The sequence below is a fragment of the Papio anubis genome, chromosome 8, assembly GCF_008728515.1.
Source record: "Papio anubis isolate 15944 chromosome 8, Panubis1.0, whole genome shotgun sequence".
In the NCBI taxonomy this organism is placed as follows: Eukaryota; Metazoa; Chordata; class Mammalia; order Primates; family Cercopithecidae; genus Papio; species Papio anubis.
This window is the reverse complement of record NC_044983.1, coordinates 127,382,191-127,406,045: the sequence shown is the minus strand read 5'-3', so window position 1 is coordinate 127,406,045 and position 23,855 is coordinate 127,382,191. Positions and strand designations below refer to the sequence as shown.

The following is a 23,855-nucleotide window of genomic DNA, read 5'->3' as shown; positions in this document are numbered from 1 at the left end:
TATCCAAACTATGGATGTTCCAAATATTGCATGAGATACACTAAGATATTATTCATTGCTATCAGAAATTCAAATTTAACTGGGTGTCCTATGTTTTGTACTTGTTAAATCTGACAACCTTAATCCAAACATATAGTTGACTTGGCCAATGACAAAGAATTAAAGAACCAGGGAGAAGTAAAAATGCATTTTTCTCCAAGAACAGTATCAGTAGGAATTGTAGTCTTTGAGTAATAAATCTTAGCATGTTGGCTGGGCGCGGTGGCTCATGCCTGTAAACCCAGCATTTTGGGAGGCTGAGGCGGGCGGGTCATCTGAGGTCAGGAGTTCGAGACCAGCCTGACCAACATGGAGAAACCCTGTCTCTACTAATAATACAAAAATTAGCCAGGCAAGGTGGCGCATGCCTGTAATCCCAGCTACTCGGGAGGTTAAGGCACGAGAACCGCTTGAACCCGGGAGGCTGAGGTTGCAGTGAGCCAAGATTGCACCATTGCACTCTAGCCTGGGCAACAAGAGCAAAACTCTGTCTCAAAGAAATAAAAATAAATAACTCTTAGAATGTTTACTCTTAGTAGATGGAAGAGGGTGGTTAACATAATGAAGCAGGAGTCAAAAAGAGAGAAATGTGTAGCTATTATATAAATGTAAATAATGGTTTTTCTACTATAAGGTTTTATCTTTTAATTCCATATTCCTCTGGTATGATGCTGAGTCCTGAAATAGATACAGAAGAAGAAGGAGAGAAAGAGGAGAAAAAAGAGAATGATAAGAGAATGAGAAAGAAATTAAGATTCCTAATATCTACCATATTCCAGAGATTATAGTAAGCATATTTCATTGCCTCATTTAATCTTCACAAAAATACCTTCAACGTAGCTATGACTCTGTCCATTCTACACATGAAACTCAAAAGGGAAGATAATGTTTGCACAGTCGTTGAGGTGCCAGAGGAAAGAATCCTCCTTTAGCAGGAATTGCCTGCCCACCTCCACCCCCCGTCACCCTTTGCTGGAGAGAACGCTAAGTCCTGGCTTCACCAGGTGCTCGCCGTCTCTCTCCTTGTCTCTCTCTCTCTCTCTCTCTCTCTCTCTCTCTCTCTCTCTCTCAGTGGAGAATTTAGCACAGCCAGCCTTGAGTGTGAATTAGCTGAGCACGTGTCTACATCTTCTAAGTTACTAAACAGCCCAAGGGAAGTAGCAGTGTCTACTCTATCCCTGTGTCTCCAGCCTGAGCTTGATGCCTGGTATGTGTTGTGAGCGTAACAATGTGCCAGGCACTGGGCAAAATGCTCTGGATTCGTTATCTTAAATCCTCACAAAGACCCTGTGAGAGTTCTCTTAACTGTTTTGCAGATAAGGAAACTTGATATTCAGAGAGTAAACAGACTTATGAGAATAGGCGAACTCCAAGAAAGCCCCAGCTTCTTGCTTCCTTGTAAGACCTGTCTCTGTGTGGGGTGGCACCTAGAACAAATGCCAGTCACATATCTATCAATAATTTTAAAACTATTTAACTGTTTCTGGGATCTTTTAAGAAAATTCCACAGGGGCTTCCCATTCCTAATGGACAGCAGAACTTCTCAACATGCAATTTGCCCTGAGGATGCTCCCTTCCGGCAACATTTTTCTCCAACCCAAGCACAGATTCTCTTGACTTTTCTTCCCTCCCGATTCACCTTCCAGATAAATCCATCCCTCTATCAATGGTAAACTTCTCCTCTTTTCAAATCATATCTGTGCAGCCTGTATTTACGTTGTCATTACATTAATACCTACACAGAAAGACTGTGCCGTTATCAAGTATGAATCAGACAGTGTTTTGTGTGGCATCTGGCACGCAGGAAGTGCTCAATAAATGTTAGCCGTTATTCAATTTAGTCTCAGCTTTGCAGCTGTAACTATCATGATGATTTTGCATGGCAAATGCAAAATGAGAATGGCTGGCACAGAGTGCTGCAGAGAAGGGAAGAGATTGTGAACACTCATATACTCCTATGATGATATATTTTCCTATTTATGAGAGGAAGTGATGCTGTATTTGAAGGATATTTCCCATCTCAACAGCCAAAAAACCCATGGAAGAAACATTAATGCTCCCTGCATATGTATGCATCTCCCTCTACATTCCCAGATTTCCTGCAGTCATACAGGGTCATGTAAGTAATTTTGGTATGGGCTGCAAGCAAAAGCAAATGTGTTGCTTCCCGCCAAAGCACTTAAGAGTTGGTGCATAATCCCACAGGTCTCTCCCTTCCAGTGCCACAGTGAATCAAAGTCTAAGGAGGCTACAGCTGCCACATGGAGAACTACAGAATAGTGAAGCGCCATTAACTGGAGTCCCTGAGAGACTGTGTGGAGCAGAGTTCCCCACCAAAATGCAGTGAATACATACTGCAAACAAGAAATCAACTTTTGTTGTTAAGCCCATTAAATTGTTGAGTTAATTTGTTACCTTAGCTTCCTAACCTCTCCTAACCTAGTACAAAGCCTTTTTCAGATTGTGATTTTAATGATTCCTCAGGCACTGTTCTCAAGGGAAGGTCTGCATCAATGTGCCTAGTAATCTAGCCAGTTTCCTCCAAGTGCTTGCTTGCTTCATTCCAGGTGGGTCAGAGTATCACAGGCATGCTGAGCTTCCTGTCACGTGGTCCTCCAGTGAGGCTGTGCGTGGGTGTGGCCTGTGTCTTGTCCCTTTGGAACACAGGTGGGTCTGGCTGGAGTTCTGGAAGTGTCTGTGTTGTATAATAAGTTTGAGTATCCACTGTGCTTTAGAGAACCTCATTAGCCAACATTTCTGCCCAGAATCCTAAATGAATTATTTGTTCAAAATGGCAAGAATAACTTCCCCATTTCTGTTTTTCCCTTGACTTTTTGCATTTGATTCCCATCTATGCAAAAGAATTCTCTTCACCTCCACTGTTGCGACCTTTGTCCAAAGCATTATTTTCCTTTACCCGGACCATGAGAGAGCTTTCCAAACCAGCTTCTCCTCTTGTCTCTCCATGACCCATTCACCACCAATCAGCCTGAGTGATCTTTTCATAAGTCTTGTGATTTCATCTTCCAAGTTCCTCCCTCTTTTCTCTCCCCCTGCCCCAAATTATTCACAGAATTCCTACTTCTCTCTGTGTAGTGTACCAGGTCCTTTTCAGGCTCTGCGTGACCCTGCCTCCCTCACCATCCCTGCTTCCTACCACCTTCACCTGCTTCATTCTTTATGCCCCCATCACTGTTGGCCTTCTTTCAATTCTTTAAAGTAATACTCATGCCTACCTCAGACACTGGGCTTGTGCTGTTCTCTATACATCAAATATTCCCCCAATCAGTTAAATCCCACTCAAATGCTATTCATTCTTCAGAGCTCAGCTCAATGTCCCCTCTCAGGGAAGGCTTCCAGATTCCTGGGACTAGATCAGCCCCCTGTTACATACCCTCACCATTCTCTTCAAGGTATTCAATGTTGTTTTCCTATGTGTCTGCCTAGCAAATACTCGGCACTCAATAGCATGATCCATCATCAGTAGTTGGTCAACAAATATTTGATGACTAAATGATTAAATGAATGAATAAACTAGATGTGGGACTAAATGTCACTTCACAATCCCAGATCATAATTCTCTCATCTGTAAAATGGGTATGTTGAATCAAATTATCTCTAGTATTATGTCTTGGTTATAATTACTCTGATTAAACCTTTTTTACTTTAGTGTCTGGTATCAAAGGAGAAGCCAAGAAAGAGAAGGGAATGACCTTTTTACCTACAACAGGTAAGTGGGTAGTAAGGGCTCCTTTTCAGCTCACTGTTATTGGACAAATTCCTTGATTTCCCCAAGCCTTACTTTCTCTACTGATAAGATAGCGATTGTATCCACATCTAACACTGTGACTAATAGTCACAACAATGGTTCCTGTGAGCTGCTCATTTCTTTATGGTTCATTGAATCCTTGTGATCTTAATAAATCCACAAAGACTGTGGCATTCCATTGGTGATAGAAGATTTTATAATGGGAAGTATTTTTACTTGCCATAATCGCCTTTGTAATAATTTCATCTTTCTTTGGCTTTCCTTTTTGATGCTATGAAATTGACTTTGCAGTACAATGGTGAATACATTGCAACAGGAAGGACAAGAGGAGTCAGGGAAAACAGGTTTCTGTTTCTAAATTTTAGTAAACAAGCAGGACAATTTTTGGTATGGTTTTGGTGGAAATTATGTTACTTTTTATTTTTATTCATTTTTTTTTTTTTTGAGATGGGGTCTTATTCTGTCACCCAGATGGGAGTGAGGTGGCACAATCTCAACTGACTGCAACTTCCACCCGCCAGACTCAAGAGATTCTCCCACCTCAGCCTCCTGATAGTTAGGACCTCAGGCATGTACCACCACATCTGGATAGTATTTTGTACTTTTGGTGGAGACAGGGTTTCACCATATTACCCAGGCAGGTCTCTAACTCCTGAGCTCAAGGGATCCACTCACCTTAGCCTTCCAAAGTGCTGGGATTACAGGCGTGAGCCACCAGGCCTGCACTATTTTTACATTCTCATTTATTTTTAATTAGTACATTCACGCAGTTCAAACAGCAAAAGGTACAAAAGTGTATAAAGTTAAATGCTCCCCCAGCTGACAGCTTCCCTTTCCTGATAGCACCAATTGTACCAATTTATTGTGTATAAGTAGGATAACTTTCCATAAATATTTTTCCTATTTGAGCCTCCAATTTTCTCCTCCTTAAATGGGAACTACAATTCTTGCCCCACAGGTAATCATGAAGGATAAAAGATGATAAAATACTAAGCATGAAGAAGTACAAAAAGTGCTAGGAAACTTCTATTTTAAAGATATTATTATGGTGGTCTTTTTATCCAAAAATAGAAAAATATCTTTTTGTAATCTGTCAGGGTACTTATTTGAAAAATGCTCTGTATTACATCCTATTCAAAAATCTGTGCTCCACTGGTGTTTAGTTCAGACTTCAAATATTGTTATCAAAATCCACTCAAGGATTTGTAATTTAAAAAAGGAGTGGTAGAAATACTCTTTCCTTGGTGAAAGCAATGGTGCTAAAAAAAAAAAAAAAAAATGGTGCTCAGTGAGGAAGATGACACAGGGCCCCCCATTCTGGCTGGAAAGGTATAGGAATCCTGCCAGCCTCGTAGCCTGGGGCATCCCTGCTGCCTGGAGACTCAGAACTGACATAATCCTGGTCCCTCACCTGCATGGAGGACTCTGTTGCCTTGGCAGGTCACAAGCAAGGTTGATTGGTGCCTCCTGCAGATCTTATAGCAGCTGGTGAAGAGTAGACTGCTTAGGTAAAGTGCCACGCAGGTGCCTGAGGCGTTGAAGTGGCCTCACCCAAGCTAGAGAGCTGACTAGTTGGCAGCATTTGCCCTGCTTGATTATATCTGTCTCAGACTTCCTTTCGTTGTGACATAAGCCCCTTGCCTCCAGTAGCCCTATTATGGGGAAGTGGGGTCAGAGTCCCCACCTACCTCTAACCCCAGAAGCTCTGTTATTTAACCAAAAAGCTTGACAATTGGTAAAAGGACAAATTGGCTTAAGCAGGCAACAGTTGACTTGACTCAGTTTCAACATGGTATCCGAAAAGCAGAAGACAGCAACTTAAATGGCCACTGACGGATAAACAAAAAAAGGAAATGCGGTATATACATACAATGCAATATTATTTGGTCTTAAATAAGAAAACGCTGCCATATGCAATAACATGAGTGAACCTGGGGGATAGTATGCTAAGTGAAATGAACCAGTCACAGAAGGACAAACACTGCGTGATACCACTTTCATGAGGTATCTAAAATAGTCCAACTCACAGAAGCAGAGAGTAGAAAGTTGGTCACCAGGGGATTAGGAGAGAGAAATGGGAGGTTTGCTGTCCCAAGAGTATGAAATTTCAGTTACGCAAGATGAGTAAGTTCTAAAGACCTGCTGTACAGCATAGTGACGATCGGTAACAATACTGTATTGTGCAGTTAAAAATCTGTTAATTGGGCTGGGCGTGGTGGCTCACGCCTGTAATCCCAGCACTTTGGGAGGCCGAGGCGGGTGGATCATGAGGTCAGGAGTTTGAGACCAGCCTGACCAACATGGTGAAACCCCATCTCTACTAAAAATACAAATATTAGCCGGGCATGGTGGCATGGGCCTGTAATCCCAGCTACTCAGGAGGCTGAGGCAGGAGAATTGCTTGACCCCAGGAGGCGGAGGTTGCAGTGAGATCACACCACTGCACTCCAGCCTGTGCAGCAGAGTGAGACTCCAACTCAAAAAAAAAAAAAAATTTAATAGAGTAGATTTCATGTTAAGTGTTTTTCAATAAAATTAAAATTAATTTAAATTACATTAAAAAGTAAAATAAAAAGAAGCGAGCGAGAACATGGACAAAGAGTTGAGATTGCTCTTTTCTGATTTTATCTTAGCCACTAGCGCAATATGGGATTTAGGTACATCAAATCAAGTTTGGGGATTTCAGTTTATCCATTCTTCAAAGTGTTGGACAAGATGATTTCTGAGGATGTTATGAAGTGTTTGAGGCTGTACTTTCAGGTTCCTATTTGATTCATGAAAACTTTTATTTCGGTGTCTGGAAATAAAGATGTTAAGAAGGAAAAAGACGGGACATTCCTCGGTGTAATGGGTAACTACATCAGCCCTGAATCTTGACTTCCTCTGTAACACAGAGCACACTTTTCAGACTCTGTGGGTTGTTGCTTTCCATTTGTAAAATGAAAATGTAAAATAAAGCACCTTCTCCATCCTGTTGGTACCTACTGTTGCAGTGGTCATTTTTCATGTTACATGTGATACTAGCTTTTTGTGTGTCAGCTTCTTTTCTGAACCTCTCCGTGACTCTGACAAGACGTGTCGCTTCAGTGTCGCATTTAATTTAATAAAATAAATTGTAAAGTAGGGCACCTTCTCCATCCAGATGTAACATGAAAAATGACCACTGCAACAGTCGTAGTCACAAGTGCAGTGTAATTCTATAGCATGTGGTCCAAAACAACTGATCCTTCTGGTCTCTGCTTAATGTCACTTCCACAAGAAGGCCTTCTCCATCCCCGACACAAGGCTAGTGCCCTGGTGCTCCCACACCGTGTTGACATTCCTCTCTTGTCACAACATGTGAGTCTCCTCCTCCCTGACCAAATCACACACAGGAAGCCCCATGAAGCTGGAGACTGGGTTCATTCCCCTTTACCATTTCATATTGCCTAGCATATTGCTTGGCCCTCAGTGAATATTTGTTGAATGAACCAATGAAGATTGAATGAATGAATGCCTTTGAAATTTCATATTTTTCTTTGACATTTTCTCCTTTGGCCGCATGAAATTTGCTAAGTAGTCAAGTGGCCTAATATTTTGGCCATTGCTCCACAGTTCTAGAAAGTAGGTTCTGAACCCTTTATTACCACTGCTCAAGGTTTTTCTCCTCTCTGGGCCTCAGTTTCCCTACTCGGTTAAGGAGTGGGGTAAATAAGACCCCCTGTATCAGAATCACCAAGCTTATTTATTAAAATGTGGATTTCTAGGCCACACCCATCCCAGAGAGGTTAGAATCTGTATCAGGGCCATACAGAGGAGTCTGGGATCTGCCTTTCCTCAGTGTCTGCCAGTGACTCTCGCACAGAGAGCAGATGCCAAAGAAGCTTCCAAGACTTCTTCCGTTCCTGGGGGTAGGAACTGGACCACTCGCATTTTTCTCATGAAGACTGTTTCCTTCCCAGTGTCTGGCCTTAGAGGAGAAGAGAGGAAGGAGAAGGGGGTGGCGTTTCTTGCTACAACGGGTGAGTGCTGCTCCCCAAAATCCCTTGGGTTGTCTGGGCTGCAGCGTAATTCCTCCACTTCTCTGAACCTCTGTTGTTTCCCACAGTGGAGAGAACGTCATCTCTCTAATCATTATCTGATCATTAAGTAAAAGTTGAAGAAGGCAACGTTTGAATAAATAGGAGCATCAACAACTGTTTCCATCTTGTCAACTGTTATTTCCAAATCTTTTTTCTTTTAGATGGAGTTTCACCCTTGTTGCCCAGGCTGGAGTGCAATGGCACAATCTTGGCTCACTGCAACCTCCACCTCCCAGGCTCAAGCAATTCTCCTGCCTCAGCCTCCCAAGTAGCTGGGATTACAGGCACCTGCCACCACACCCTGCTAATTTTTATATTTTTAGTAGATACGGGGTTTCACCATGTTGGCCAGGCTGGTCTCAAACTCCTGATCTCACGTGATCCACCCACCTTGGCCTCTCAAAGTGCTGGGATTACAGGCGTGAGCCACTGTGCCTAGCCAGTTTCCAAATCATTAAGGAATAGCCGGAGGAAGTGGGAATTTTAACTCCACTCGCTGCACGCTGCCACTCCTACCACACCTGGGAGATTTCTCCCTCCATCCTGGGTCATATCCTGGACCTATTAATTCTGAATTTTCGAGGATGGAGCCCAGGTACTGGAATTGTGTAATTTAAAATATATATATTTCCAGGTGATGTCAATGCTCAGCCAGGTTGTGTGGACCCCACTTTTACACGGGGTACTTATTTTCAAAGAACTGCTGAGAACTCCTGCAATGCCCTTGGGCTTCCCATTATGCTTGAGATACGTTTTATATGAGTCCTGAGTCTCTCCAAATGCAGAGATGCAATCGTCACTAAAAGTTAATGTTTCCTGTGCTTCATTGGGATTTCTCTTATCTATATTTGTCACTCTGTTGACTGTCACCTCCTAAGGTCGGGACCCTCCTCTTGACTTGGAACCCCTTGTGCCTGACACTTGGTTTGTGTTCAGCACATGTGCAAAGAAGTTGAATATCTACCTGAAGTTTGGAAATGAGGAACTTTTTCTCTTGCCGAGAAAAGCCTGCCAGTGACATTATCTCTGAATCTCTTTCAGAGCTGCCTGCAAGGTCAATCGATCTTTCCGCACTTAACCTGACGGAGCTTGTGAATGGGATGTTGAGTAGAGCATTAAAAGGTAATCATTTTTTAAAAACACAATCCAGGTCCATGCATTTTATTGTACCAGTGTCTTTTCTGAACCTTTCTGTTGCCTCGACAAGACACTTCACTTCTGTGTCTCAAGTTTCTCGGTGTTCAGAGTGGAGAATAGGCTGAACTCAGTGGCCCAGGCCTGTAATCCTAGTACTTTGGGAAGCTGCTTGAGCTCAGGAGTTTGAGACCAGCCTAGGCAACATGGCAAAACCCCGTCTCCACAAAAAATACAAAAATTAGCTGCGTGCATCGGTGCATGCCTGTGGTCCCAGCTACTCAGGAGGCTGAGGTGGGAGGATTGCTGGAGCCCAGAAGGTTGAGGCTGCAGTGAGCTGTGATCATGCCACTGCATTCCACCCTGAGAGAAAGAGTGAGACTTTGTCTCAAAAAACAAAAACGGAAACAGAATGCAGAATTCATTGTCTCACCTAACTCAGAATGACGTAGAAGGTTTACGAGAATTTTGAGAGTAAATTGCATTCCAGACATCGTATGTTTGTAATTGTAACTCTGTTGCCATAAACTAATAATAATTACTCATTGATTAAGTTAATATGATTCTGGATTTCTTTTTTTAAGATCATATTATGATTACGATATTATTGTAATCTTCTTTCTGTGTTCTTTAGCGTCTAGCAAAATGATTTGTATGTAACACATACTTAGTGAATGACAGCAAAGCCTGAACGATCCCTAGTGTACACTCCTCACTGCCTTCACTATTTATTCTCACATTCTTCAGTCAATGTTCATAGAACACCTATCACATGTCAGGCACTATTCTAAGTATTGGCGGATAAGGCAGTAAACAAAAAACAAAAATCTCTGGCCTGGGGGAGCTTCCATTCTGTTGGGTGAAGGGGTAACCAAAAACAAACAATAAACATAACAAATAAGTAACGATACATGTAATTTAGAATAAGGGGGATGGAGAATGCCAATTCAGCATTGAGGTCTATGTAAATGGCATTCCGTAGGATTGTGCAATACACACACTGCACAACTGTGCCAGGTGGCTCTACACTTGTTCACTTACACATTTACCCATAAACATTATTATCCATCCCTGTCCCAATGCCTGTTACTGTAAATCACAGGGATATAGCTCCTGCCTCCAATTTGCTCTTATGAGAGTTGCCGTGGATAGGGCTGCCTTGGGAGGTGCACGATAAGAAGGCAGTAGTCTACCTGCAGAGGGTGCTGTGGAGAGACTGAATCATCAGATGGAGGGATGGGCTGCAAAATATTTAGCCCTTCCAGCCCTGAACTGTTAATCCTGTCCTTTCCTCTGCAAGGCCCTGCCCTGGACTCTGCGAAATTTTGCAGAGACTCGAATGCCGTAACTGGTACCCTCAAGGAGCTCAAAACTCTTCCAATGACTAATTTAATCCTTGTATAACCTCCATGGGGTGGTACTCTCACTCCCATTTTCTAGATGCAGACATTGAAGCAAGCCCATTGCCATATAGAATTGGAATTCAGACATGTTTAATCCAGGTTTGTGATGTAGGCCAAAGTTCCCGAAACTTGTTGCACAATAAGAAGGACCTAGCATACTTATTAAATATTCATCTCCCCAGGTTCCTGCTCTAGAGATTCTGATCCAGCTGATCTTGGATGGGACCCAAAACGTACATTTTTACCAAGTGCTATTTGTGATTCTTATCATGAAAAAAACTGAGTACTGGAGTATTCACATTTTGGTGTATACCCCATTCTTCTAAGGAGCTTATTAAATACAGAGTCTGGTTCTCACCCAGTGTACTGCATTAGGGTCTCCAGACGGCAATAGCCAGAGAGCCGAGGGGGAGAATGGGCACCGCTGGTGATTTGCGTGCACCAAAGTTTAAGGATTCTGCCATTCCATCCACCATCAAAGTGGGTCACAAATTTATATGAATAAAAATCACCTGAGGCCGGGCACAGTGGGTCATGCCTATAAACCCAGCAGTTTGGGAGGCTGAGGTGGGAGGATCACTGGAGCCTGAGAGGTCGAGGCTGCAGTGAGCTGTGACTGCATGATTGCATTCCAGCCTGAGTGACAGAGCAAGACCCTGTCTCAAAAAAAAAAAAAAAAATTCACCTGACAACTTTGTTAAAATCCAGAACCCTGGGCATACCCACCTTTCCCCTTTCTTCACCATCTGATTTAGTAGACCTGAGTCACATCCAGGAATGTGCCCTTTTAATAGGTGCACCGTGTGAATTGATGCAGGTGGCTGATTCTCAGACCATGGTCTGGAAAGATCTCCCTCTGCTGCACTGTCTTCCAGATACAAACCAAGAACAGGCACTGATGGAGAGTAGACAAGATGCTCATGCATGTATTCCTAAACCTGATTGTTTATGTTAGTATTCCTGGTTTAAAAAAAATTCCCTTTCTTTGTGTAGTAGACTGAAAATGGCCGAAGATATCCACTTTGTAATTACCAGAATCTGTGAATACTTCTTTATATGTCAAAAGAGTGAATATCACCTGATATGATAACATATTGATTGATTGAGTTAAAGATTTTGAGATGAGGCCATTGTCCAGGATTATCTGTGTTGTGCCAGATGCCACCACAAGGGCCCTTACGAGAAAGAGGCAAAGGAGACACACACAGAAGAAAAGATCATGTGATGATAGAACAGAGAGAGATGTGGCCACAAGCCAAGGGACACAGGCAGCTGCCAGAGCTGAGAGAGGCAAGAACAGATTCTCCTTTAGAAACCTTGAAGGGAGTGTGCCCTACTGAGTTTCAGACTTCTAGTCCCCAGAACTGTGAAAGAACAAATTTTTGCCGTTTTAGGCCACCGAGTTTATCATAATTTGTTACAGCAGCCTCAGGAGCCTAATACACCTTGGAATCTTACTTAGAGAGTTGCTACAGCTTGGGATGGATCAGGAAATATAGACAAATGATACATACTCTTCAGTTTTTTGGTTTAGTTTTACTTTGTTATTTTTTGTTTCTATTACTTTTTTGTTTGTTTATTTTCATCATTGCTTTCTTTATTTGTATTGTTAATTTCTAGGGACTGTTTACCTATTTGTATCATTTACTCATTGTTACCTTAGTAGCCATCTGTCTGTCTCTTTATCTGGTATGTTTTGGCAGATAGCAAGAAGTTCTTCTCCTTGCTGAGTGTCACTTCCTACAGTTCCTTCGCCTTCCACAAGTTTTCTGTAGCTGTTTACAACAGTGAGTGCTGCCTAGCTCTTCTTGATGGTGATGGTAGTGGTGGAGATGTGTTGCAGGGCCAGTCTGTGTGTCAGGATCTCTGTTGAATCCTTTCTCTTCACAGTTTCTAACCTGAAGACGGTGGATCCCGCCAAATTCCCCACAAGGTATTGCTACTGTTTAAACAATCGGACCAATGACTTATCAGGTGGGTACAGCTAACTATGAGGCTTGCAGCTTTTCTAATTTTGCTTGTGTCCTTTTAGATAAGTTTCTGTTTTTCCTCAATGTAAGATAGGAAAATATGTTCCTATCCACTACCCTTAACCATGTGCATATTCATTATCCCAGTGAAAAACAGTTGTGTGTGCAAAAGGGACAGGAGGAAAATGTTCATGAAGCACTATTTTAATTGCAAAATTGAGGAACAACCTAAATATCCATCATGAGGGAAAATGGTTAAGTAGTTTCCATTAAGTCTCCGAAGTCTAATTAAACTTTGGAAAACAGCCACAGATAATACATAAATGAGAGAGAGTCCTCAAATTTGGCCTGTGCATGGAAAAACTTCCAAGAGATTTTTAATTAGAAAAAGAAAGTTACCCAAAAATATGAAGAGCACAGTGTTATTGATAAGAACACATATGTGGGCACCAGATAGGTGATTCCCTCTGAAAAGAAGATTGGACTGTGTTTTAGAGTGGAAGAATGTTGGTTAAAAGAGCCTTAGATTATCTGAACTTTTTTTCCCAAGGAGAGTATATTCATGTGCTAGTTTTATAAATAAAACTTTAAAGTATTACATGTTCCTTATTTTAGAGAACACTGAAAAATAAAAGTGACAATTTTTGCACCACTAATTCACCCATTCAGTAATTCTGTCTGAGCGTGCACTATGAGCCATGCACCCTTCTAGGTGTGGGTAAAGCACACAGAGCAAAGTGAACACACCTCCTGCTCCCATGGCACATAGATTCCTAGCGGGGAGCAGAGAGTAAATAAATGCACTGCAAGTACATGATATGTGGGCTGACAGCCTGACCATGGGGACCATGAAGCAGGGGAAAGCTGGAGGGAAAAGTCACGGTGGGGGATATTACTGTGTGTAGGGTGGTCAGGAAAGTCTTCTCCAAATGAGGTGAGGGTTGAGGGGTGATCTTCAGGATGTGAGGGGCCAGCCCTGTGGTTATTCCTGGGTACAGTGTTCCAGACAAATGCCTAAGCAGCAGCATGAGGAGGACCAGAGAAGCCAGCATAGGTGGAGCCGGTTAGCCAGGACAGAGTTGTAGGAAATTAGCTCCGATTGGTGAGGGCAAAGTGGGAAGGGTGTTGCAGAGCACATAAAAGTTTAAGGTCTACTGTGAGGATTCTAGTTTTCACCCGGAATAAGAAGGAAGCCATTGTGATTGTCTGCACAGGGAAGAGACATGATCTGACATTTTAAAAGGATCCTTCTGGCTGCTTGTTGAAGACTAGATTGTAAGGGAAGCACGCACTAAAGGTTACCAAAGCCTCTTATACTTTTCCCCACTTAGTCTAATATTAATATTTTCCACCATATTACAAGCTCTTCATAAATATTTGTAATGGCTATGCAAGCATTCTCTTAGCCACTACGCTGTTTTTAGACTTTTGAGTGGATCTAGGTTTTTCTTAATATAAATAATTTTGCACTGGACATCTTAGTGCATAAACTCTTCCCTGTTTCAGATTATTTCCCCCACAGAGTAGAATTTCTAAAACAAATATTGTGAAAATATTAAAGGAAAGAATTACTAATATTTAATGAGTACTATATGCCAGACCCTACACTGAGTACTTAATGTCTATTATCTTACGTAATTTACCCTGTGAATCTCATCAACAAATACATTTGCGAGGAAAAAAATTCTTCATAATCACGCCTTTCTCACCATTTCATTAACCCCTGCTGAGGGTAGAAGTCTGTGCTGAGTGTGTCCCTACCCTGATTGTGTGAAAGATACAAATAAGATTTAAAAAGTTACATCTGCCTGGAGAAAGTTTATAATTTTATTTCATGAGTCAAATCATATTTCCACACACTTGTAACAATTATATGAAAAGAATAATCCATGGATCAGTATCTACTGATAAAATTGCATGCTGTTCCTCTGGTAGGTCACAGCAACTTTCGCAAGGTTTGACAAGAAGTCACAGCGCTACCATAAGAGGCTGTACACTTAGGCCAACAACTTGCTGTTGCTCAGCGCCTTTGGGGATGATGTCTTTTTGGATGATCTTTAGATCTGGATCATTTTCTTTTTAATGTTTTCAACTCTGACCTATAGCCCTCCTTTGAGGGTATATTTGCATATTTTCCTTTTTTTCTTCCTAAATGAAACTTGCTTAAATTTTCTTGATTTTAAAAATAATGTATTGTGATATCAAGATGCTATGCAACATGGACAGGTAAACTAAGAAACCAGAAATAACTGATATCCCACCATCCACTGGTAGTCACTATTAACGTGCTGATGAATGTTATATAAGGCTGTCTATACTACCTATATAGCCCACTTATCTATCCAGCCTGTCATCTAAGCTACTTATCTAACCTACCTACCTACCTATGTACCCCAACTAATATCTACTCATTTGTGGAGACATCCTGCTCTACATATAGGAACCCATTCTCTGTATTATTTAGAATACAGGGTGGGCTACTATAACAAATGAGTCCAAAATAGTCCAGTTTAAAGAAGGTAGAAGTTAATTGCTTTCATGTGTGATAATCTGGGCATGTAGACATGCTGGGGCTGCTCTAATGGTTTGATGGTTTTGGGACCCAGGCTCCTTCTAGCTTGTTGCTTTGCCTTACATATGGATCTGTGTTCTCATAGCCTAAGGTAGGCTGTCTGCACATCCACAGTCCAACTACAAGGAAGGGGAAAAAGGATTTGGAAGGTGTATTAGTCCATTCTTCCATTGCTACAAAGAAATACTGGAGACTGAGTAATTTATAAAGAGAAGAGGTCTAATCAGCTCATGGTTCTGCAGGCTGTACAGGAAGCATGACTGCTTCTGCTCAGCTCCTGGGGAGGCCTCAGGAAACTTACAATCATGGCAGAAGGGAAGGAGAAGCAGGCAGATCTTACATGACTAGAGCAGGAGCAAGGGAGAAAGCGGGGAAAGGAGTTTTAAACAACCAGATCTCGCAATAACTAACTCACTATCATGAGAACAGCACCAAGGGCATGGTGCTAACCCATTCATGAGAAGTCTGCCCCCACGATCCAATCACCTCCCACCACACCTCACCTCCAACATTGTGGATTACAATTTGACATGAGATTTGGGCAAGGACACAGATCCAAACCATCCCACAAGGCATGCACAGGTACTATGAATTCACAGCCTGGAAACCATTCACATTTCTCTTACATCCTATTGCCCAGAATTTAATCTCATGGCTACACTCACCCGCAAAGCAAGCTTGAAATTATAGTCATTGTGTTAAACCACCATGTTCCCAACTAAAATTTGATACTCTCTTACTAAAGGAAGGTGGGAGAATCGATATTGAAAGACAACCATCAGTATCTTTCATTTTTTTCATGTAATTTTATAATCCACTCTCAAACTAACCCATATGTCTTTAAAAATCCATTTCATTCCAGTGAATGCAAGTATGCCTCATCCTTCACATGAATTCTTAGTATTCATTGACAGAATGTACCATGATTTATTTAATTTGTCTCCTCTTGTTGGAAACTTGGCTAATTCCTCATATTTTTGCAATTATAAACAAGGCTGTGATGAACACCTGTGTAAAATCACTTAGAATACTTGCCCAATTACCTCTGCAGAATAAAGCCCTCAAAATAGAATTGTTGGCTGACGGGGAAACAATATTATAATGATCTGAATTGCTAAAATGTCTTCTAAAAGTCTTGCATACGTTTACAATCTTACCAACAATGTTTGAATGCCTATGTTTCTCCACTCACATTTGCCAACACTGAGTGTTAAGAGGCAGTCTTAAATCATTACCAAAATGATAGGTAAAAAGGTTTTCTTAATTCTACCTTCTATTTATGTATGAAGGTAGTCATGAATCATTCATTTTGATCATTGCTAGTAAATTAGATAATTCAAACTTTCATAAATGCAAAGAATATCTTTGAGTTAATAATAACTGGCTTTCTCCCAAGCCTAAAAAGCAGATTGTGAAAACAGTTCTAAAGGGAGAATTGACAAAATGCATTGAGCAAGAGGTTTCATGAGTGGTGGTAAGAATACTGGGAATAGTGGAAGCTTCAGCCCAAGGCAGACCTCAAGTGAAATCCAAGCTCTGCCACGTACTCTGGAACTTTGGACAAGTTACATCATGTCTCTGAGCCTTGGGCAAAACCTGGACTCCATGTTTTGTGTGTGGCTTCAAAGCCATGCTCATAGCTTCTATGCAAGATTAATAATGACTTCCAAGTTGCATTTTATTGGTCTGTTTATGAATCTTGCTTCCCCACTAACCTCAACTTCTTCTGTATGTCTTACACAACTCTCCAGTACCTAGTAAGTGTATGGCACACTGCTAATGCTCAATGAATATTTATTAGATAAATGGAGTAATAAACAAAGGAGAATTTTTAGAAGCAGGAAGAAAATATATGGAATGACTAAGAGATAATACCCTTCCTCAGTTTCCACAATTGACTAAGAACAGACTGGTCTAAAGAGACAGAGAAGGAGGCCAAGGCAGGTGGATCACAAGGTCAGGAGATCAACACGGTGAAACCCTGTCTCTACTAAAAATATTTAAAAATTAGCCGGGTGTGGTGGGGGACCCCTGTAGTCCCAGCTACTTGGGAGGCTGAGGTAGGAGAATGGCGTGAACCTGGGAGGTGGAGCTTGCAGTGAGCCAAGATTGTACCACTGCACTCCAGCCTGGGCGACACAGCGAGACTCAGTTTCAAAAAAAAAGAAAAAGACAGAGAAAGAGGGTGCCCATGTTTGCATATACAGATGTCTGTACCTGCATAGGTATACTACATACTGCATAGGTGTTCTCCCTCCAGGAGGTTAAAATGTGCCTGTACAGAGGTAGTAAGAGCACTTCATGGCTTCGGTTCTTACATAGTAGTGCCCATCATCTGTTGGTCTTGGCTACACATTCCACTAATTGTCACATAACATTTTCCTACCTCTTGTGGTTCTGTATTTTCAAGTTAGCTTGCTCCTGCCCAAACTCATGATCCCATTAATAAGTGAAAGGAGCATTTACACAGTATGATGGGAAATCATCCATTGGACACAAGAAGCTTCCTCTCTAGAAAATGACTGGGACTCCTCAAACACATTCGCCTTGTTTACAAGTCAAGAATGTGTTGGATTGTGGAAAGCCATAAATGAACAAAGAAGGAGATGGCAGCTGTTTGACTAGAAGAATATTAGGAATTTTCACAGTCAATGGTGCCCACCATGTCAGGCAATGGCCCTGTTCAAACTCAGCTGAGAAAGAAAGTCCACAACGATTCTATAACCTGAAATGCTGAAAAAAATTATCTCAGACACCACTTCCCACCACCGCCACCACCACCATGAGTCCCCTTAAAAGGGGGGCAGAAGGAAAGGTTCCTGGTGATAATTTTATAAAGTGCCTTGTCTCTATTGTTCATAGTTTATAATCCACCAGTAAATTTCACATTGCACTTTCATTTTCCAACTCCCAAGTCTGTAAATTTACCTTACTTGTCTGAGGGGCTCTTCCTATCAGATGGAGTTGGTATTCTAAAAAACGATTCGGTAAAACAATGGGGAAACCCCCCCCAAAAAAGACCATTATTCAACAATGTGGTCCTTCTTAGCTCTTAGATGTTAGTAGAGAAGGGGTTGGGAGAGAGGACAATAAAAGAAGAAAGATTTTAACAGTGGATCCAAAGTTTACCTCTGGCCTGAAATCAAGACTTTTCCTTTTTTAGAATTAGTAGTATTTCTCTATACCATTGTTGATATTCCTCAATACACTAAACTAAATCAAACTTGTAAAATCTACTCTGAAAAATCCACATACAGTATACTTTTCTCCTTTTGTCTCTGAAGCAGAAATTTAAACCTCCTAAATTTGTCTTGCAGATTTTACAGCTCTACTGGTAGATATCATTGGAAATTCCACCAGCTACCTCACAGAGATTTTTAAGTCAACCTCCATCCTCTCAGGTGTGTTCATCTTGCAAACACTTTGGTAATTTTGAGGTTTAGCATCTGTTGTGGTAGATAATCAAGCATAGTATGTTCCTCACTCCAACCCCTGCCATAGGTTAGGCTGGCAGAAACCTTCATGTTATCTTTATTTAGATAATCAGTGTGGCCCAGTTTCCACACCAATAAATACACCAATATTTAAATCTTCATATTTCTGGGATGCGTAAAATTGGAGGAAGAATCCAAAGCTCAAAAGTTAAAGGAACGTAGGCCGACTCAAGAAAACATCTTCTGATGGGTCAATATACCCCCATTTTAAGGAGGACAAAACTGAGATCCAGAGAGGTTGAATATTTTACTCAAATTTGGTGCCAGAATTCAGGTTTAAATCTATATGGAGCCTAAGCCCATGTTTAGAGTACAGTTAAGAAACATACACCTCATTTATAAGGTGGTTTCATGTAACCCCCAGGAAAATCACATTTCCTTAGGGACCCACTTTGAAAAGCAAGGATCATTCTGGTCTCAGCAGAAAGATGGTGTGATGCACTGTGGAGCAGCTACTGTTTTAAAAGCAGGAGGAAGGGAGAAAGAGAAATAGTAACAGCTACCATTAGGTGTCAGATAATATTCTAAGGGCTTTCCATGTATTCTTTCATTGGATCCTCACTACAACCTTTTGGGGCAGCTACTATATTTATCCCTATTTGACAGGTGAGGAAACTGTCACAGAGGGGTTAAGTAAATTGCTCAACGTCACTCTGCAGAAGCAGAATTCTAAACCAGGTGATCTGGCTCTTAGCCTGTGCTCTTATGTTAGTATGCTAATGTATATAATAATAGTAATACATTAATAATAACAATAATGATTACTCTAGCTACCATGCTCTTCTATCTGCTGGGCACCATACCTAGTGCTTCACTCCCATTATCTCCTTGGATTTTCCTGTAATCCTATGAGAGACATGCAACCCCATGTCCACAGTCCTTTAGGCAGCATCGTCAGAGAAAAGTATATTTAGGAATTCAGAAGTTTTCAGGCTTTTGAAGATCTAATAGTGTGACCACACCATACCTGATGTAACCTCTCCAACAGCATCCAGAGAAGCCCAGTATAATCAAACACGTTAATGGTAATTTGGCAAAATGTTCAGCCCTTTACACTAAGTAGGATCGATAAAGACTATCATAGCCTCATATTTTTCAAGTTTTGATACCAAGCTCACACAAAACATGCTGCCTTACAGAGATGTGGGGATTTGGGAATTACAAATAAGGGATTGTGGGATTTGAATTTTCACCATTTTATAAAGGGGTAAACTGAGTCCTGAAGAGGTCAAGCAGTTCATTCTTGTTTGCATAGCTAGTAAGTGGCAGAGCTGATGTTGTAACTGTGGAAGCTGACCTCAGAGGCTCTGCCCTTAGCCACTACACCATCCCCCAAACCCAGCCAAATAAAATAAAGAAATCGGAAAATCAGGACTGCCTTAAGAGTAAAGAGTCAGCCTTATTTTCCTGTATTATCCTAAGTTAGGTACTTTTAGCTTAATTTTCATTTCAATCAAAGATTTACAGCTTCAAACCCATTGCTAAGTCTTATTGTGTACTGGTTTGTCTTACAGTGAGTCAAAGCAATGCATCAGATTGCATCTTCATCTGTGTGATGACAGGAAAGTCAGGTAAACCACTAGACATTCTTTGACAAGCTCTCTGGGCTGAGAAATAGACAAAACTGTCCAACAGATGAAACCCAAGATCTGATGCTGTTGGTGTAATTTTTGCAGGAAGGAATCTTTCTGACTTCTGGGAGATGGAGGAAAAATACCCCATTATCAATTACACATTTACCAGCGGCATGTCTGGTGTGCTGGGTGAGTACCAACCTCCCAAACTCCTCCCATAGACTCTCCAGACCAGGGTCCCACTTGGCACACTAGCAACTGAAAGCTGCCCTCAGGTGTTGTGTTTAGCTACACTGTTAAAAATCAGAGAACTTCGCCATTTAAAAAAAAAAAAAAATGAATTTCTGGATTCTCTTGCAAAAGGTCTGGCAATTCTAGATCCTCCCCCCAACACATGGCAATAAGGAACTGGAACTGAGTAGCTGCCACCCTCATTCCCACACTAGGAAGGGCACCTTTTCCCTCTTTTCCATAGTCCTCTCTGCCCCCTATTGCCTTACATGTTTTTTCGCATATTAACTACTTGGTTTTTGTAGACATTTGAATTTGTGACTCTGTGCTGGGGACCTGGCCACTCTGTAATATCCAGTCCCTACCCAACCATGACCCACCTTCATGCCCCTCTGTGCCAAAATGGTCATGCTGTTGTCTCCTTCTGGAACTTCTTCCCTACTTTTCCATATTTCAGAACCCTATTTGCCTGTTAATTGCAGCTTAGATACTACCTCCTCTTTTTTAAATATCCCCCAATCAAAGTCAGTCTTCATCTTCTACCGTCCCATAACACAGCACTTGCATGTCATTTGGACTCTATGTTACTCCGGGTTGCGACACAGTTGACATTTCTATGTGTGTCTCAATGAATGGAACTGGAAGGCAGAAGAAGTAGTTTCCTTCAGCCTCACAGCCTGCCTTCCCCTTGATGCCTCGCACATAGTAGGCTCTTCATCACTTTCTCTTGAAGTGCAATGAAGGATACAGTAAATCTGCAACTCCACTTCAGGGGCTACTTTGCTTTATATTTATTGTAGGGCTTCTTTTGATTATGCTGTAGAAGGAATCTCAGTTTGTGTGGGACAAGGCTACTTGATAAGAAGATGAAATGGGCAGTTGGTAGAATGACTTCACCTGGCTGATTCTCAGTACAGATCTTAGGGTTGAGTCAATCTCATTTATTTGGAGAGTCTTTCTGTGACATTCCCACCCCCCTCACCCACACACACACCGGTCTCAATTAATTCTCCCACTTTGTGCTCCTTCAACAAGAACAAATGCCTAGGAAGAGAGAACATATTTACAAGCTGATGCTAAAGCTGATGTGCCTGAAAGCAAGTACCCTGGCTGGGTAATAGTTTGGCTGGATGTATTTAGCCCCATGTCTGGTTGATCTGGGAGCAAGGTTCAGGCTGGTGTTGCACTCAGGGTGTTAATGGGCCCAGAAGTAGGGCAGAGAGAGGAAATGAGACTGCAAGGCCACTCCTGTAATTAGACAGTTCTCATTCTACATGCATTCAGGGGAGGTGGGGGCCAAAATCCAACACAGGCTCTGCCCACCAGACTATAGGCCAGTCTTTGTCTTCCCAGAGGAAGGGACCCTATGGGCTAATAGGAGCCTGTCATCCTCATATCCACTGCTGCCACCACTTGAGCCTTCCCTAGGGAAGACATAAGGTGAAACTAATACCTGATCCCACTTTCTTCTTTCCTTCATGGAGTAACCAAGGATGCTGCATAGATTTCCCTCTGAATTAAGCTCTCCTGCTAACTCTGTGGGAGCCTATTTTTCAAGCTGTTTCTGTCTGGAAGCTTCTGATTCCCCCAAATTTCACTTTTGGCTTTTAGTTGTGTCCATAAGGCATACAAAGGAGACTAATTCCTCTTCCAGGGACATGTACCAGAATCCTGGAGTGGCTGAGGGCTGGAGGTGGAAGAAAGGCTCTGACAGGGATCAGGATCTGTTTAGGAAACATAGCAAATGCCTGATACTTTTAAGCTTGAGAGCTTTGCATTCTGTTCAGTGTTATTCATCACAGATTTTTTTTACAAATTGATAGTTTATCTTAATTTGAATTCAAGGAGAAATACTTCTTTTGGTTTTATTTGATGCTGTTCAGAGAAAGGTTTGAATCTCCACATTCAGTATATTTGCTGTCCAATGACCTTTCCATTTTTTTATGTCCAAAGTGTCAAGCATGTTAAAGTTACCATTGACTGCCTCCCTGAAGGTGCAGCTACCAGGGGAACTGCCAGGACTTCAAAGCCCACAACCAAAAGCCAGAAAACACTGCCAAGTACAAGCCCCTGGCGCTGGGCCCAGAGCACACCCTGGGCATCTGCTCTGAGGACCTCTCCCTGGATAAAGACAGCTGCTCCTTCAGAAAGAGGGGAGACCCTGAGCACAGACAGGCCTCCTGAGCTTCCTGCCAGGGCCACGGCCACATGGGTCAGTGCCTCCCATACTCTCCCAGCCTTGGGTAAGACGCATTCTCACCCTTTCCTCCCCTTGCTGTGTCTGGCTCCTGTTCCCTTTAGGCTCGCATATATAGGCAAAATCCTTACCTCAATCCCTTCTCCATCAATGAAGTTACACTTCAGCTTACTTAAGTAACAGATCTATATGAGCCAGTATGGGTTCTACAAGATCAAGCAAAGGCAGAAAATGCCATTGCCATAATGTACTTCTAATATGTATTTTGATGACTTTTTCTTCTGAAATAGTTTAAGACTCACAAAAAGTTGCAAAAATAATATACAGAGTTCCCCGGTACCCTTCACCCAGCCTCCTTCAATGCTATTGTCTTATATTATCACAGTGCATTGTGGTAAAAGTATTCATATTTCAGCAAAGCATTTAGCAATATCGCTCACGAAATTCACATGAAATGGTGAAGTGAAGTCAATATTTTACGGCATGGTTAGTTCAGTCTGTAACTGGTTCGATAATGATGCCAAAAATACGTTAATGACTTGACACCAGTGGGAAAGCTGCCGCCAATGGCCTGCAGGAGGCTCCTGCCTCCTCAGCATCTTGAGTACATGATCAGCAGTGTCATCACTAAAGACACAAAAGGCGTGGTTATCTTATTTTTCCTATTTGGAAATAATATAAAATGGAGGTAGCTCATTAAGAGTCAATATTTTCTCAGTGGGATCCAACAATGGACCCACTGAGACAATATTGTCATCAGAATTCATTCATTCAGTTATCAGAATTCATTCATTTATTTACTCATCAAAACACATTTCCGTCCAGACACTAGGCTAGCTGTTAAAAACACAGCTCTACAAATGTTCTCTCTCTTTCCTGAGCTCTCAGACCTAGGAGAGAGCCCAGGCAAGTGAACCAATAGTCATGATCCAGCCTACAAAGAACCATTGTACACAGAGGGCACAGAGAGGGCTCCTACCCCGGCCTAGAGGAGACACAGGCTTCCCCAAGAGACAAGAATTGATAGGTGTCAGCAGGCTAGGAAACAAGGATGACTGGGTGGTGTAGAGGAAAAGAAATCAACTCCATTAAATAGAAAAACACATTTACTGCAGAAAAATAGCACAATAGCTGGCATCATGACAATTATACAAAATCAGAAAAGTTTCCAGGATAATATGACAAAAACTTGTGATTTCTAATCACAAGAAAAAATCATTAAAATGCCTACCTATAATCCTACAAGGAGAGGTGCTGGTTTTATACAAAGAAAACTACGAGATTTTAATGAGAGTAATAAAGGACTATTTAAATAAATGAAGAAATACACTATGTTCTGTTTGAGAAATCTGAGTATTTTAAAGAAAGCAACTGTCCTCAACTTAAGTTATAAACGTAAAATCCTTCAATA

The 23,855-nt window shown here is 41.7% G+C and overlaps 1 protein-coding gene across 1 annotated transcript in view; it reads left to right on the top strand.

Moving 5' to 3' along the window:
* The first annotated feature begins 512 nt into the window (after nucleotides 1-512).
* The window catches only part of HHLA1 (HERV-H LTR-associating 1), a 36,357-nt gene continuing 13,014 nt past the window's right edge, over nucleotides 513-23,855 (top strand). The window contains exons 1-10 of the mRNA XM_021942631.2: nucleotides 513-2,706; nucleotides 3,710-3,769; nucleotides 7,750-7,809; nucleotides 8,911-8,991; nucleotides 12,110-12,193; nucleotides 12,297-12,380; nucleotides 18,266-18,349; nucleotides 19,957-20,013; nucleotides 20,119-20,205; nucleotides 22,242-22,490. Of these exons, the coding sequence (XP_021798323.2) occupies nucleotides 2,628-2,706; nucleotides 3,710-3,769; nucleotides 7,750-7,809; nucleotides 8,911-8,991; nucleotides 12,110-12,193; nucleotides 12,297-12,380; nucleotides 18,266-18,349; nucleotides 19,957-20,013; nucleotides 20,119-20,205; nucleotides 22,242-22,490 (925 nt within the window). The 5' untranslated portion in view covers nucleotides 513-2,627. The remainder of the gene's footprint in view (nucleotides 2,707-3,709; nucleotides 3,770-7,749; nucleotides 7,810-8,910; nucleotides 8,992-12,109; nucleotides 12,194-12,296; nucleotides 12,381-18,265; nucleotides 18,350-19,956; nucleotides 20,014-20,118; nucleotides 20,206-22,241; nucleotides 22,491-23,855) is intronic.